The sequence below is a fragment of the Bubalus kerabau genome, chromosome 8 (assembly GCF_029407905.1).
Source record: "Bubalus kerabau isolate K-KA32 ecotype Philippines breed swamp buffalo chromosome 8, PCC_UOA_SB_1v2, whole genome shotgun sequence".
NCBI classification, from domain to species: Eukaryota; Metazoa; Chordata; class Mammalia; order Artiodactyla; family Bovidae; genus Bubalus; species Bubalus kerabau.
The window spans coordinates 102,837,239-102,850,721 of record NC_073631.1 but is presented as its reverse complement, the minus strand read 5'-3'; the positions used below and the strand labels follow the sequence as shown (position 1 = coordinate 102,850,721).

Genomic DNA, 13,483 nt, shown 5'->3' with positions numbered 1-13,483 from the left:
GCACCCACTCTTCTCCATGGCAGCATCAGGCACCCCCATCCCCCACCCCACAATTTTCCTAAGTCAGCTCTGTCTCTGGGGACCATGACTGCAGAGCGGTGTTGCCATTTCATTCTGGGAGCCTGTCTTTGAGCTTCTCGGTTAACAATGCCTAGTGAGAAGAACCCATGAGAAGAAAAAGAACAGAAAAACAAATCATTGAAGAAGGCAAAATCATCCATAAATTTTGACAGAAGAGGGATGTTGTGGGGGAAGAAAAGAGAAGAGAAAAGGAAGGAAAGGTGAGCCTCTGCTCTGTTGGGGTCTATACATAATTTTTGAATAGGTTTTTAAAGATGGACTCACTAAGATCAAAAGGCACTTGACTTAAGCCCTTCACTGACTTATCGCCTTCTGTCCAACTGAGTTTCACCTTAGGGTAGGGACAGCCACACTGGTGACATTTGGTGGGGGGTGGAGGGGGAGGGGAGAGAAAATTCTCTGTCACAAGGGGAGGACCACGCTGGGTACTGTAGGATGTTCAGCAGCATTCCTGGTCGCTGCCCGGTAGGTGCCAGTGCAGCGCCTGCCATTGTGATGGCCAGAGATACTTCCAGATGCTTACAACATCCCCTGGGGGCCAAAATCACCCCAGCTGAGAATCAGTACCTTCAGAAAATGGGCTTCCCTGGCGGTCCATTGGTAAAGAATCCACCTGCCAATGCAGGAGACACGAGTTCAATCCCTGGTCCAGGAAGATCCGTTGGAGAAGGGAATGGCAACCCACTCCAGTATTGTTGCCTGGACAGAGGAGACTGGTGGGCTACAGTCCATGGGGTCGCAAAGAGTCAGATACAACTAAGGGGTTAAATAACAGCAGAGCTTCCCAGTCTGTGATAACGGGGTTGGGGAGGGTAGATGATTCAAACCCCCTACAACCTTTGGGACCGCCGGGTGGAACCTGGGTGGACCAAGCCCTCAGAGGTGAATGCAGCCTGCTTGCCACTCTCCCCTGCGTGGCCCGCAGCGGCGATTCCTCCATGGGTCACGGTGTCGGTAAGACGCTACCTCTCTCTGCAAGGAGGAGGCACATCACAGAGGATGCGGTCACAGCACCCACAGCTGGCACAGGCCACCGCAGAGACTGGCCCGTCACTTCAGCCCCCTTGCCTCACACTTACATTCTGATATTTAATCCTTGAGATTCCTAAACGGCCTTGTTTTCTCTGGGCTGGAGCTGAGAGGAGTGACCTAGGCAGAAGGTCCTGGCCTGTAGTTCTCATGGTCCTTCAAGGGACAAGCCACAGCTACATTTCGGGAAGGATTAGAAGGACCTCCCCATTTTTCTTGCCCAGCTCCCTAGAGCCAGAGGCCCAGACTCAGACCCCTGTATGACAGAAGAGGAAGTGGGGGCCGGGGCAGGGGTGCGTCCATAGCTAAGCCCAGCTTCAGCGTCCCAGTGGGATAAAAGTTATACCCAACTCCGAGACTAAATTCTCAAAAGCCCTTGCAATCATTTATGACACCAAATAACCAGACCTCAAGCTCCTTCCAGTGGGGTTTCATCGAGGTGGTCGAACTGTGGGGAAAGGAGCAGATGCAAGCACCAGTTGGCAGCAGAGTCAGGAAGCATCTGCTGTGGGGAGAGCCCCTTTTGAACTCACTCCCTTGTTTGTAAACAGGAGCCAAGAAGAACTGACAACACTATCTCTTAAAGGCACTGCGTGAATACATACCAATACATACTTGCTGACCAGGGGCAGTGATAAGGGGCTGGGGGCTTCCAGAACATTTTCCTCAGCAGAGAAGAGAGACCTGCTAGCCAGCAGAAGAGCCCAGTTCAGTTCACCCAACACGGACTGAGTAACCTGCCGTACCCCGGGCCAGAGGCAGGGACACACAGAGTGTTCTGGGTTATCGCATATAAGCTTCCTTGCTGAATTTTGAAATGGTTGAGAAGAAGCAAAAGGAAATTTATGTGAATTCCATGAATGAACTGAGTGTGAAATGGAAAGGTTATCTGAAGGTGGTCCCTTACCCATTCTTCTAATGAAAGTTAGAAAACTCTAAGGAAAGTTCAGATAAAAATGATGGTGGGAGGGCTTCCCAGGTGGCACTAGTGGTAAAGAACCCGCCTGCCAAAGCAGGAGACATGGGTTCAATCCCTGGGTCCGGAAGATCTCCTGGAGGAGGATGTGGCAACTCCGGTATTCTTGCCTGGAGAATCCCATGGACGGAGGAGCCTGGTGGGCTACAGTCCATAGGGTCACAAAGAGTTGAACGCAATTGAGTGACTGAGTGCAAAAAGAGAAAATGCTTGTGAATATGAATATAAAAATACATAGAAAATAAAAACAAAAAGCTATTTTAAAAAATTGATGGCAGGAGAAACTTCCCTCGTGGTCCAGTGGTTAAGACTCCTTGATTCCAATGCAGGGGGCACATATTGATCTCTGGTTGGGGAAGTAAGATCCCACGTGCCGTGTGACACAGTTAAAAAAAAAAACGATGGTAGTTTATCCTGTTCTTAATACTGCTGAATGAAGGTGGCTTGGTCACTTCCTCCAATAACCTGTTCTAATTCCTAACCGTAGTTACAATCAAAAAGTTTACCTTGGCTTATCTAAATTCTCCTAATTCAAACCAAAATGGTGCGTGGTAGAAGGAAATGGAACTCTCGCGTGCTCTTTCTCTCTGCACCGCCCCCCCTACCCCTGCTTCATTCCTGGACCTGTAATGATGAAGCCATAAGGACTGAAGTTTCTTCAGAAGGAATAAGGGCTTCTCAGAGAGAGAAAGACATTCTATCTCCTTTTCATCAACTAGAATCAACACCTGCCATTCCGTTTCTTTCCCAGAAAGGAAACGGGAATGAGTGAGCTCAGGTGGGCTGAAGAACTTTGAACCCCTTTAGGTATTTTTATTTCTGCAATAAAGGGAGCATGTCTTTAAGTTGCATTCTTTTTCAAAGGGAGCCTTTCCTTCCCCCACCCCCGCCAGTATTAGTTCTGTTGTCTTATCAGCACTTCCAAAAGTTTTAACTTCTCTCTGATCTTCTGGCCCCAGAGGAAACCTCAGTGGGAGCCCCAGTCAACAATTGCTGGGCCCAGTTCCCATTTCTCAAACCCCAGCCCTCTAATCCATGAGTATCAGGAGGGAGCAAGGTCCCATCCAGCCAGGCTGGATTAATCTCCCCTGACGCCCCTCACTGATCACAGCGACCTTTTGTAACTTTTGTGTCAGAGTCTGAGGACACTTGTTCTGAACCCAAGGGAGAGATAAACAGAACAAGGTTTATCAGGTTCCTTGATCGCCAGCCAGCCTCAGGGGAGGTCAGACCTAAGCCCAGATGGTTTAGAACTAGGTATAAACAGAGGAATCCACAGCCAGCTTGAATCTTCTACTCAGGGCCCTCCAGAGTCCATGGTTAAGGCCTTTAGACAGAAACCTTTCCCACCACCATTAATCAGCACTATTCCTGGTAACCAGCCTCACTGGAGCTCTAATTTTTTTATAAGAATATTATATTTTATTATTATTATTATTATTCTGTGCACTCCAAGGCTGTTCAAATAACAAAGCGGGTGGGCTGGGAAAAACCCTGGTAAATTTCTAGGCCCTCCTTTCCAGGCAGAGAGCAGTCTTATTCCCTTTGTCAGAAGGATGTTTCCATGTGTATCAGGCAAGCAGAATAAAGTCCCAGACTGGTTAGGGCACTGGTTCTCAACAAGGACAATTCCCCCCTTGTCCCACTGCCAAGGGACATCTGGAATGTCTAGAGACATTTTTAGGTTTCCCTGGTGGCTCAGCAGTAAAGAATACATCTGCAATGCAGGAGACGCAGGTTCAATCCTGGATCAGGAAGATCCCCTGGAGGAGGGCATGGCAACCCACTCCAGTATTCTTGCCTGGAAAATCCCATGGACATAGGAGCCTGGTGTGCTACTGAGAGCACACACACATTTTTGGTTGTCACAACTGTGGAGGTACTGCTGACATCTGGTGGGTGGAGGCCAAGGATGCTGCTAAATGGTTTACGAGGCACAGGACAGTTCCCCACCCCCACCCTCACCCCCCAGCCAGGAATGATCCCGCTTCACATGGCCCAGTTTCAGAATTCACATGTGAACCAGTTACACAAATCGATCTCTGCCTTCAGCCACCCCAAGAACTTCTAGCATCGGATCAACTTGACACCAAAATATTCCATATGAACTCCTTTATGATATACGATATACCTTATGATATACGATCTTGGATCTGGACACTGCAGTTAATTTCTGTCCCTACCCTGCTCAGTTTCAGGGACCAATAGAGCCGTGATAGCATGACTGTCCAGTGGCCTCCCTGTCGCAAACTCATGCAAACCACATGCCTGACATCAGTCTCCCCAAGGAGCAGCCATACCTTCACCCACCAAAATATGATGGCACATGCCCACCAAACTGCTGCCCTGGTGGCTCATTGGTAAAGAATCCACCTGACCGTGCAGGAGATGCGGGTTCGATCCCTGAGTCAGAAAGATCCTCTGGAGAAAAAAATGGCAACCCACTCCAGTGTTCTTGCCTGGGAAATCTCATGGACAGAGCGGGCTGGCGGGCTACGGTCCATGGGGTCACAAAGAATCAGACATGACTTAGTGACTAAACAACAATAATCCAGCAAACTCCTCTGCCAAGTCCAGCTTTGCCCCCACCCCCAGGGCTGTGTGCCAGTGCCCGTGCTGACGTCTATGTGACTGCTGCCTTTGCCCTGGCTCTCTTTTGGATTCTTAGTGGCAACACTGTCTCTAACCACCCACTTTCCTCCCCTTCCAGGAGGCCTCATGTGCTTATGTGTTGATCGTGACCGCCGTGTACTGGGTGTCCGAGGCAGTGCCTCTTGGAGCTGCAGCCCTGGTGCCTGCCTTCCTCTACCCGTTCTTCGGAGTCCTGCGATCCAGCGAGGTTAGACCACTGGTGGCCCCTGCCTGGTCCCAGCCGGGCCAGTGAGAGAGGGCTGGAGGTGAAGGGAGATTCACAGAGCACTGAGGAGGGGCTTTTTTCACCCTCTGGACCATCCCATTAGCACTAAGCCTTTGCACCCGCTGTTCTGGACCCCGTGCTCCTTTCCTTCAACCCATGACCTGCACCTCCCTCGAACTGCCGCTTTCAGGAAGCCTTTTGGATCCAAATGCTCCTTCAACCTGAGAAGCTTTAGGAACCATGTGATTGGCATATTCAACCAGATTGCTCCCCATTCCTTTCTCTGTCTTTCGATTGTCCCTTTAGACTCTAAACACTCAAAGGAGGACTCAGGTCTTGGGTCTTTGGAATCTCATGATAAAGTTGAGCCTCTGTGGAGCAGGGGCTCAATAAATGCTTGCCGACAGAGAAACTTACCGTGTTTCTCTGAGGCCTGACAATGTCTTCATTCACTTCCTCTAAAAAACATGTCTCCCCCTTCTTCCCCAACTCAGGATTACTGCATTTTCTTTCCTTGACTGCTGTCTACCTAGACTCTGCCCTCTGTTCACTCTCTCTGGCATTCTGACAGAAATTGTCAACAGAAAGCCCAGAGTGGTGCCAAATTTGAGGGCAAACAGTTAAGCCTCCCACAAATAGGAAAGAAGAATATCACAGCCAGACACCAAGAGCAAGATGAAGAACGGTCCTCATTCATTAACACCTGGTTCCATTTGGCCTATCTCGTTATAGCACCTGGTCCCTGCTTAGGGTTTCTGAAGAAGATTGAATGTAGAGGTTAGTTAAGGACAGAGGCTCAGAAGAAAAGAGGAAAGGGACCTATTGTCTGAATGCCTGCTAAGACTCAGGCACAACCCCAGAAGTACTGTATTAGTTAATACTCCCAAGAGCTCTACCAGGTAGACATTATTATTTCCATTCTACAGAATGAGGAAAGATGTTCAGAGTTAAGATCACATAGTAGGAAATAGCAGAATTGGATTCAAGCGTATACCTATTAGATTTCAGTCTATGTACTTGCTTACTGTACCGTCAGGAAAATACCCCATTATTACATAGCTGCATGGTGGGTTACTACTAAGAACTGTGTAACTCTTCACTTGTGTGATATGAGGAAGGAACAATGAACCTGGGTCCACAGGATGCCTTAACCACGGATAACAACTTTTTGTGAAAGTCCAAAGATAAAATTAGGCTCCCCCTAATTGCAGTTAGTCACATCCTGTAGGAGACTGGGTTCAATCCCTGGGTCAGGAAGATCCCCTGGAGAAGGGAATGGCAACCCATTCCAGTATTCTTGCCTGGAGAATCCCATGAACAGAGGAGCCTGGCGGGCTACATTACATAGGGTCACAAAGAGTCAGACACAACAGAGCAATGAACTAATTGCTGTGAAATGAAGTCGCTCAGTCGTGTCCGACCTTTGCGACCCCATGGACTGTACCCCACCAGGCTCCTCTGTTCATGGGATTCTCCAGGCAAGAATACTGGAATGGGTTGCCATTTCCTTCTCCAGGGGATCTTCCCAGCCCAGGGATCGAACCCAGGTCTCCCACATTGCAGGCAGAGGCTTTAACCTCTGAGCCACCAGGGAAGCCCCAACTAATTGCTGTACCTGACTATAAATTAACATGTCCTTCTACTGGATGGACTCGACTGGCCAGTTTTTGTTTGGCTTTTTTTGGTTTGCAACATTTTGGTTTAGAGGTGGTTAGTACATTAGTTTGTTGGTTGGTTGGCATTTAGTAGTCAAAACAGCTTCAGACTCTCCAAAAAGGATACGATCCCCCAAATGCTCAGCAGTGCTTTTATTCCTGAAATGGGTCTAACACCAGTATCCTGGGACCCACATAAAACTCGCCTGGGACCTGAAGCACTAGCCAGTCTCTCCAATTGTCCCCCTTCCTTTGTGGAAAGAGAACAGGTACTTCAGGTCTGTATGCATGCCTAAAAGAACAAGCATCAGTATTACTTTTCTTAAGAGAAAAGTATGAACTTGTCTGGCAGGTTTCTCTTCAAAATTGTGACCGCAAAAGCCAATGAGTCAAAAAAAAAAAAAAAAAAAAAAAGAGCCAATGAGTCAGAAGGTGAAAATAGAGAGCAGAGAAAAAAAGTTATAGAAAGAATTGAAACTTAAGTAACATTTTAAAAGTGAGCTAACTATTCATTTAAAAACTAATATTTTTTTATTTCACTACAGGCAGCCCAAAAGCCAACAGCATGCTTCAACCTTAAAGTAGATGATGTCTCTATTTCTCCAAGGGCTTCCTGCAGCAGGATCCTACAGACTGGTGGGCCAATCAGCCCCTCCACACACTAGGGATGTTGCTAGGCAACAGTTCATCCTAGGGTCTGCCCACCGCACCGGTAGGAAGGCTCAACCCATAAGGAGTCTAGGGAGGCAGTTGTTTTAAAAGGCAACGGCACTTTGTAAGGAGAAAAAGAAGACTGTCTGGGGAGAGATTAAGTGTTGTTATTGCTGGAGCTAGAGGTGGAAAACACTGGAAGAGCCAGGGAGCCAATTTTATCACTTGAGGTGAAAAATTCTACCCCATTGGCCTGATAAAGTGGCTTTGGTTGGTGATGATATTTAACAGCTGGGCTCCAGGGTGCAGTTTAGACCAAATATAATCTGTTTAGCTAGCCTTTTAAACTCAGATTAGAGGAAATGCCAGTTGGGTAGAGGACATGGGTGACAGCCCTGTGTGAGTCTGTTGACTTTGCAGACAGAGAACATATCTATTCCTCAGCCACTGACTTATCTCCCATACTAGCACGTGCTTTAGTTTTCTGGGAAAAATGAGGTGGGAGTCTAAGGAACCCCCTTCTTCAGATACAGCATCCATTTGTCACTCCCTAAACCCACCTGTCGGAGAAGGCAATGGCACCCCACTCCAGTACTCTTGCCTGGAAAATCCCATGGACAGAGGAGCCTGGTAGGCTGCAGTCCATGGGGTTGCTAAGAGCTAGACATGACTGAACGATTTCCCTTTCACTTTTCACTTTCATGCATTGGAGAAGGAAATGGCAACCCACTCCAGTGTTCTTGCCTGGAGAATCCCAGGGACAGGGGAGCCTGGTGGGCTGCCGTCTATGAAGTCGCACAGAGTTGGACACGACTGAAGTGACTTAGCAGCAGCAGCAGCAAACCCACCTGTGCTTTCCCAGCCCCTTGCCAGGACTCAGGCCACTCTCTTCCACCTTGGAAAGTTTTCTCTAATCCTTTAAGCTTTTAAAATCCTAGGCAGTTACCCTGTTGCATGAAGCCTTTCCAAAAACTTTCCAAGACTAAATGTGTTGGTCCCTTCCTTTGGGACCGCCCTGATATCTTTGTCCTTTGATTTTTTTAGTTGGAGTATAATTGCTTTACAAAGCTGTGTTAGTTTCTGCTGTACAACAACAGCAAAGGATGCAAATAACAACACACATATATATATATCTCCTCTCCCCCTTGAACCTCCCTCCCACCCCTCCAGGTCGTCACAGGGCACTGCGCTAGTCCCTGTGGTTTGCAGTAGCTTCCCACTGGCTATCTCATTTACACATGGCAGTGTATATATGTTAATGCTACACTCTCTTCCCTCACTGTGTCCAAATGTCCGTTCTCTACATGTGTCTCTATTCCTGCCCTGCAAATAGGTTCATCTGTGCTATCTGTCCCTTAAATGGTACAGGAGAACATCAGATTAAAACCTTGCCGTAGACATATCGTCTCTCCACCCAGCTGCACACCTTCTATGTCCTCTCTCCACCCAGCTTCACCCCTTCTAGGATTTACAATGTCTTTTACCTCCAGTCCGCTCTCATGCCAGCCTCAGTTAATGTTTCTCCACTGCGGTGTTCTTGATGGCATGTATCAGTAGTATTCTCTCCATGTGAAGGAAGGTGAGTGAATAGGATCAGTGTGACCCTGAATCTGTGGCTTCTGTCTTTCAGGTTATTCAGTCAACATTCAGAAAAATATTTTTTTCTGAGTGCTGTACTTACTGTGTGCACTGTGGGATGTTACAGATACCTTGCAGGTGACAAAAAATGAAAAATCTATTTTTGCCCTCTTGAATCTCATAGCTCATGCTTTGGGTTTCCCACGGGGGCTGGATATGTGCATATAAGTGGCTAAATTTTACAGTGATGGATTGTCAGTCTGCCAGTTAAGAGGTCATTGTGCAAAGCTTAGATTGTCCTCTCTCAGCTGAACTCAGGTGCCGAAAAGAGATAGAAATGGCTCCTGACCTTGAGAAGTTTCTGTTCTAGTAGAGAGAAAGTATAAACCACGTGGAGTAACACAGAAGACTTTATGCAGTTTGCAGCTATTATTGGCATTGCAGAGGATTTACACAATTTCCCACGAGAGAATGTTCTGGATAAATGAAGTTTACCCTATCAAGTGCCCAAAATGTATACTGACTGCTTTTTGATTGAGGTCTTTCCATAAAGCTTTACAATTTCCCTGGTCTTTTAAACAGAAGTTGCTGAACATAAATTAACTTTTTCTTTGGAGCCTTTAGTATTTCCAGGGATAAAAATTTCTCAATCAGAGGAGCCCATGTGGGCTGGATAATAGCACAGTTGAGTAGCTTGAGTACTCGTTGAATAGCTGAACCTAAAGGATATTTCATAACATGTTGGCATGGTGCTGGAGAGAGAACACAAATGAAAATATGAAAGGCATGTTACTGGGATTGCAGATGACTCAAAGCTGGATGGACCAGCTAATGTACAGTGACAGAATCAGTGCTGCCAGGAAGAGGCAATGGACTGGGACTGGCAAAACGAAGTTTAATAAGGATGAATGTCAGAAGTTTGTGTGAAAAAGACCCTTGGCTTTCAGCTGAGTACAGACTTGGTGTAAGCTTTCCATCCAAGGTGGCTGCCAAAATGCAGAGGTCCTTTACATGCAGTATCTCTTAATGGGCTTCCCTGGTGGCCCAGTCAGTAAAGAATCCACTTGCAATACAGGAGACCCTGGTTTGATCTCTGGGTCAGGAAGAACCATGGAGGAGGGAAATGGCAACCCACTTCAGTATTCTTGCCTGGGAAATCCTGTGGTCAGAGGAGCCTATCTTTTAATCCTCTATAAAGTGACTATTATGTTCGCTGTCCAGGGCAGTAAATTCTGGATAAGTTGCTCATTCAGAGGTGGGTACCCGAGATGTCTAAAATCTAGCTGAGTCATATGAGAAAGGAAGAGAGGCCTCGAGAAGGGCATGATTTCTGGCTTGTGCAGCTCAACACACCAAACTCAGAGGGGCCAAACCAGAACCAGAGGCAAAGCACCATAAGGGAGATGCCCCTCTTTGGGAGGGAAGACTCTGAAATGGGGACCCCATGTGGTCCTGTTGTTCCTGTCCCTAGAAGCACAAGCTGGATGACTGAATGAGGGACATTAGAGGTAGACTCCATTCCTTGGGTGAGGGCCTGGGCTCTAAGGGCCCTTTGACTTTAGGATTCTATCAAGCTTATAAGCACCAGCCACTGCTCCCCTTTGCTGGTGCCCAGAGCTCAGTTCTGTATTTCAGATTTGTTTTTAGGCGTGTTTTTGTTTGTTTTGCTTGCATTGTGACTCTCATTACTATCATCATATCTGCCTTGAAAGTCCTCTAAGCCCTTCTAGTGTATTACAGTAGCCGGGAACAGTACCTGTGCCAATCAAGTGAGCTGAGAGTCACTGTTTATAGGAGAATGGCATAGAGGTGGGGACCCAGGGGTGCTCTGGGGAACTAAATGGCATGGTTTGAATACTGAGGCTTGGAAAGAGTCTCAGGGGTGCCCAGGGTCAGAAACTATTTCTGGTAGTGATTACACCTGCTATCTACCCACCAAACACATGTGCACGCACACGTGCGCGCGCGCACACACACACACACACACACACACACGCCCTCTGCTGTCTCAGTGGCCTACACTGCAGGCCTCTAGCAACTCCCATTTAGATTCTAGCTCCTGCCAGGGCCAGAGAAGAGGCAAGGCAGCTCCAGCTGTAAAAACAAAACAGCCTCTACAGCCAAGTGATGCTAGAGTCTGATATCCTGAAATCTGCTTCCCTATTGGCTTCTGATCTTTCTGACCCACTGATTCCTGACCGGTGCCCAGACCCTGACTGTTTGTTTAAATCTGGGGGCATTTCATATGCCACTCTCTACTCTGCCTTTCTGGCCTCTGCTTACTATAGAGGCTGACACCCCCGCCCCCTGACCTCCCACCCTATGCCCTCCCCCCAACATATACAAGCCCGTGAGGATAAACTGAGCATCTGTGCCCAGCCACCTGCCTGAATCCAGGCTGCCCATCACCCACAGCCATGCAGACACCGCCCAGAGCTGAGCCCATGCCCAGGCCACAAGGGGGGCCCAAACCCAGGAACCTACAGATCTTGCAGTCCTTTGAGGCCAAGCCAGCGTTTCCACAGGAAGAGCAGAAACTGGGGGCACCTGGTAAGTCAGCACTTCTAAGCTCTGCAGGAGTTGGACTGACTTCCGGCCAGGTCAGCACCCATCTGGGTCTCTCTGCTTTAGCCTTCTCTAGGGTAGGGTTTGCAAAGCATGTTTTTTTAAGCAACAAAACCTTTTTTTGAAACTAAATCTCAATATATGAAACTGATGGAAGAGGAAGTCCTACTCTGGTCATGAGGGCTCAGAGCCCTGACTGCCTGGGCCCTGCCTGCTGCAACAGCTTGTGGACACCCCATTCCCACAGCAGCCCCTGAGGTTTCAGGGGCAGCGAGTGGTTTGCAAGCCTCTGTCCTCAGGGAATACAGACAGGTGGTTAGGAGGGTGTCTGAGCTTGCACAGACTTAACCAGTAGAATCAGCATTCCTGCCCCCAGGGAAGGGCAGAGAGGCAGCTACACTGGACATAGCTTCTTTGCCAGGGAGATGGTTGGGATGGTATCGTGAAGTCTCCAGCTCTGACGGCTTAGCTCAGTGCTGAGGGGGACCTGCCCAGGATCCCATCCTGGACTCACTGCAAATTGTTCAGATGAACCAAAAAAGCCTCAATATAGGCCCATCTCCAGTGACCACCACCAATCTTCTGAGGGACTGCCACCTTCCCGACACATGACAAGGGTCACCACCAGCTGACCTCCAAGCAGAGCCTGGGTGTGTGCAGCCAACAGCAGGGTGCTGACTGGCTGCATTTCTGATAGTACCCGTTCAATGCCACCCATGCCCGTGTCAGGACACAGTCAGATCCACACATCTGGCCAGTCTCTGACTGTCACCACCATAAGCAGGGACAGTGGTAACATGGCAAGGGTCAGGATCCAAGTTGGGAGCAAGGTAGATCTGAGTTTGAATCCAGTTTTGTCACTAACTAGTCTTAAGCAAATTGTGTGTTGGCTGAAATAAAAGTTGCAAGTTAAGTTTTATTTGGGTAACTTACTGAGGACTATGGCCTGCGAGACAGCCTGGGTTACTGAGGAACTGCTCCAAAGAGCTGAGGCGGGAGCCAGGAAATATATGAATTTATTTTTCTGGGAAAAAAACATGTAGTCAAACATCAGAAGACTACTGCTAATCACAACAGACATCTCAAGTTAGTGATTTTAGTGTTTTTCTATTTATGAGAAGATATAAGAATCTGGAGCCGTTGAAATGATTCCTTAGATATCCATCTTAACTATTTAGGGCCAATACCCAAAGTATAGAGGCTTCCTGTTTTTCTCCATCCTGCATTCCCCTCAGGGTGCATGACTGCAGGAGCTAAGGGCTTGATCCTTATAGAACTGGAATGGGCAACATTCTTTTCTTTCCCTGTAACCTCTCTAAACTGTAACCATTTTACTCACCTGGAAAATCAGAACGATAGAAGTACCTGCCTCATGGGGAGTCGTGAGGATGTTAAAAGCTTTCTGAGTGAGAAAGTGCCCATCAGAGTGCCCAGCTCATCTTCACGAATGATTGGTTGGTCCATTTCTGTCTTTCTTCCTGACGATGCCCTTGATGATGTTCTTAGTGAGAAAAGCACTGAACCAAGATCAACATCCAGATTTCTATTCTCCTCAGACTTCTATGATTAAAGCCACAACTGCCCTCTTCCTATTAAAAAACAACAGCAACAACTTTGTAAAAACAATTAAAACCTGACATATCTAGAGAGCAATAAATAATCCCATGACCAAAGAGAGTTATGTTTTTAAAAGCTCGTCACTAAGAGATGTCACCTGCAATTCACTAACAATGAACTAGTTCATTAATAGACTGCGTTGCTCAGCACTTAGGTCTTTGTGCCTCTCAGTCCAGGCTGGGTTAGAAAACGGTGGAGTTGTCCTCACCCTTCACTTAAGAAAGTTTGGAAGAATCTTTTTCTTTGAGATCTACCTTGCTCCTTCTTATTTCATTTCTTCCTCTACATGGTCATGCTGGCATACTTGATTCCTGACCCTGAATCTCATCTTGAAGCATTTCATCTTTTCACTTCTTTTAACAATAATAATGGGCCTTTTCTGAGGACTTCCTATATGCCAGGCCTGTCTTGAATCATTTTACTTAAGGCACACATATGATGGATTCAAAGTGTTGTGTATTACTACATAACCCA

At 47.4% G+C, this 13,483-nt stretch overlaps 1 protein-coding gene across 4 annotated transcripts in view; it reads left to right on the top strand.

The window, feature by feature from the left end:
* SLC13A4 (solute carrier family 13 member 4) overlaps window positions 1–13,483 on the top strand; it is a 43,365-nt gene that overhangs the window by 2,007 nt on the left and 27,875 nt on the right. For 3 of the 4 annotated variants that reach the window (XM_055591005.1, XM_055591008.1, XM_055591009.1), the window contains exon 2: window positions 4,797–4,925. The exons of the other annotated variant lie outside the window; for it this stretch is intronic. In XM_055591005.1, the coding sequence (XP_055446980.1) occupies window positions 4,797–4,925 (129 nt within the window). The remainder of the gene's footprint in view (window positions 1–4,796; window positions 4,926–13,483) is intronic. 4 annotated transcript variants of the gene reach the window in all.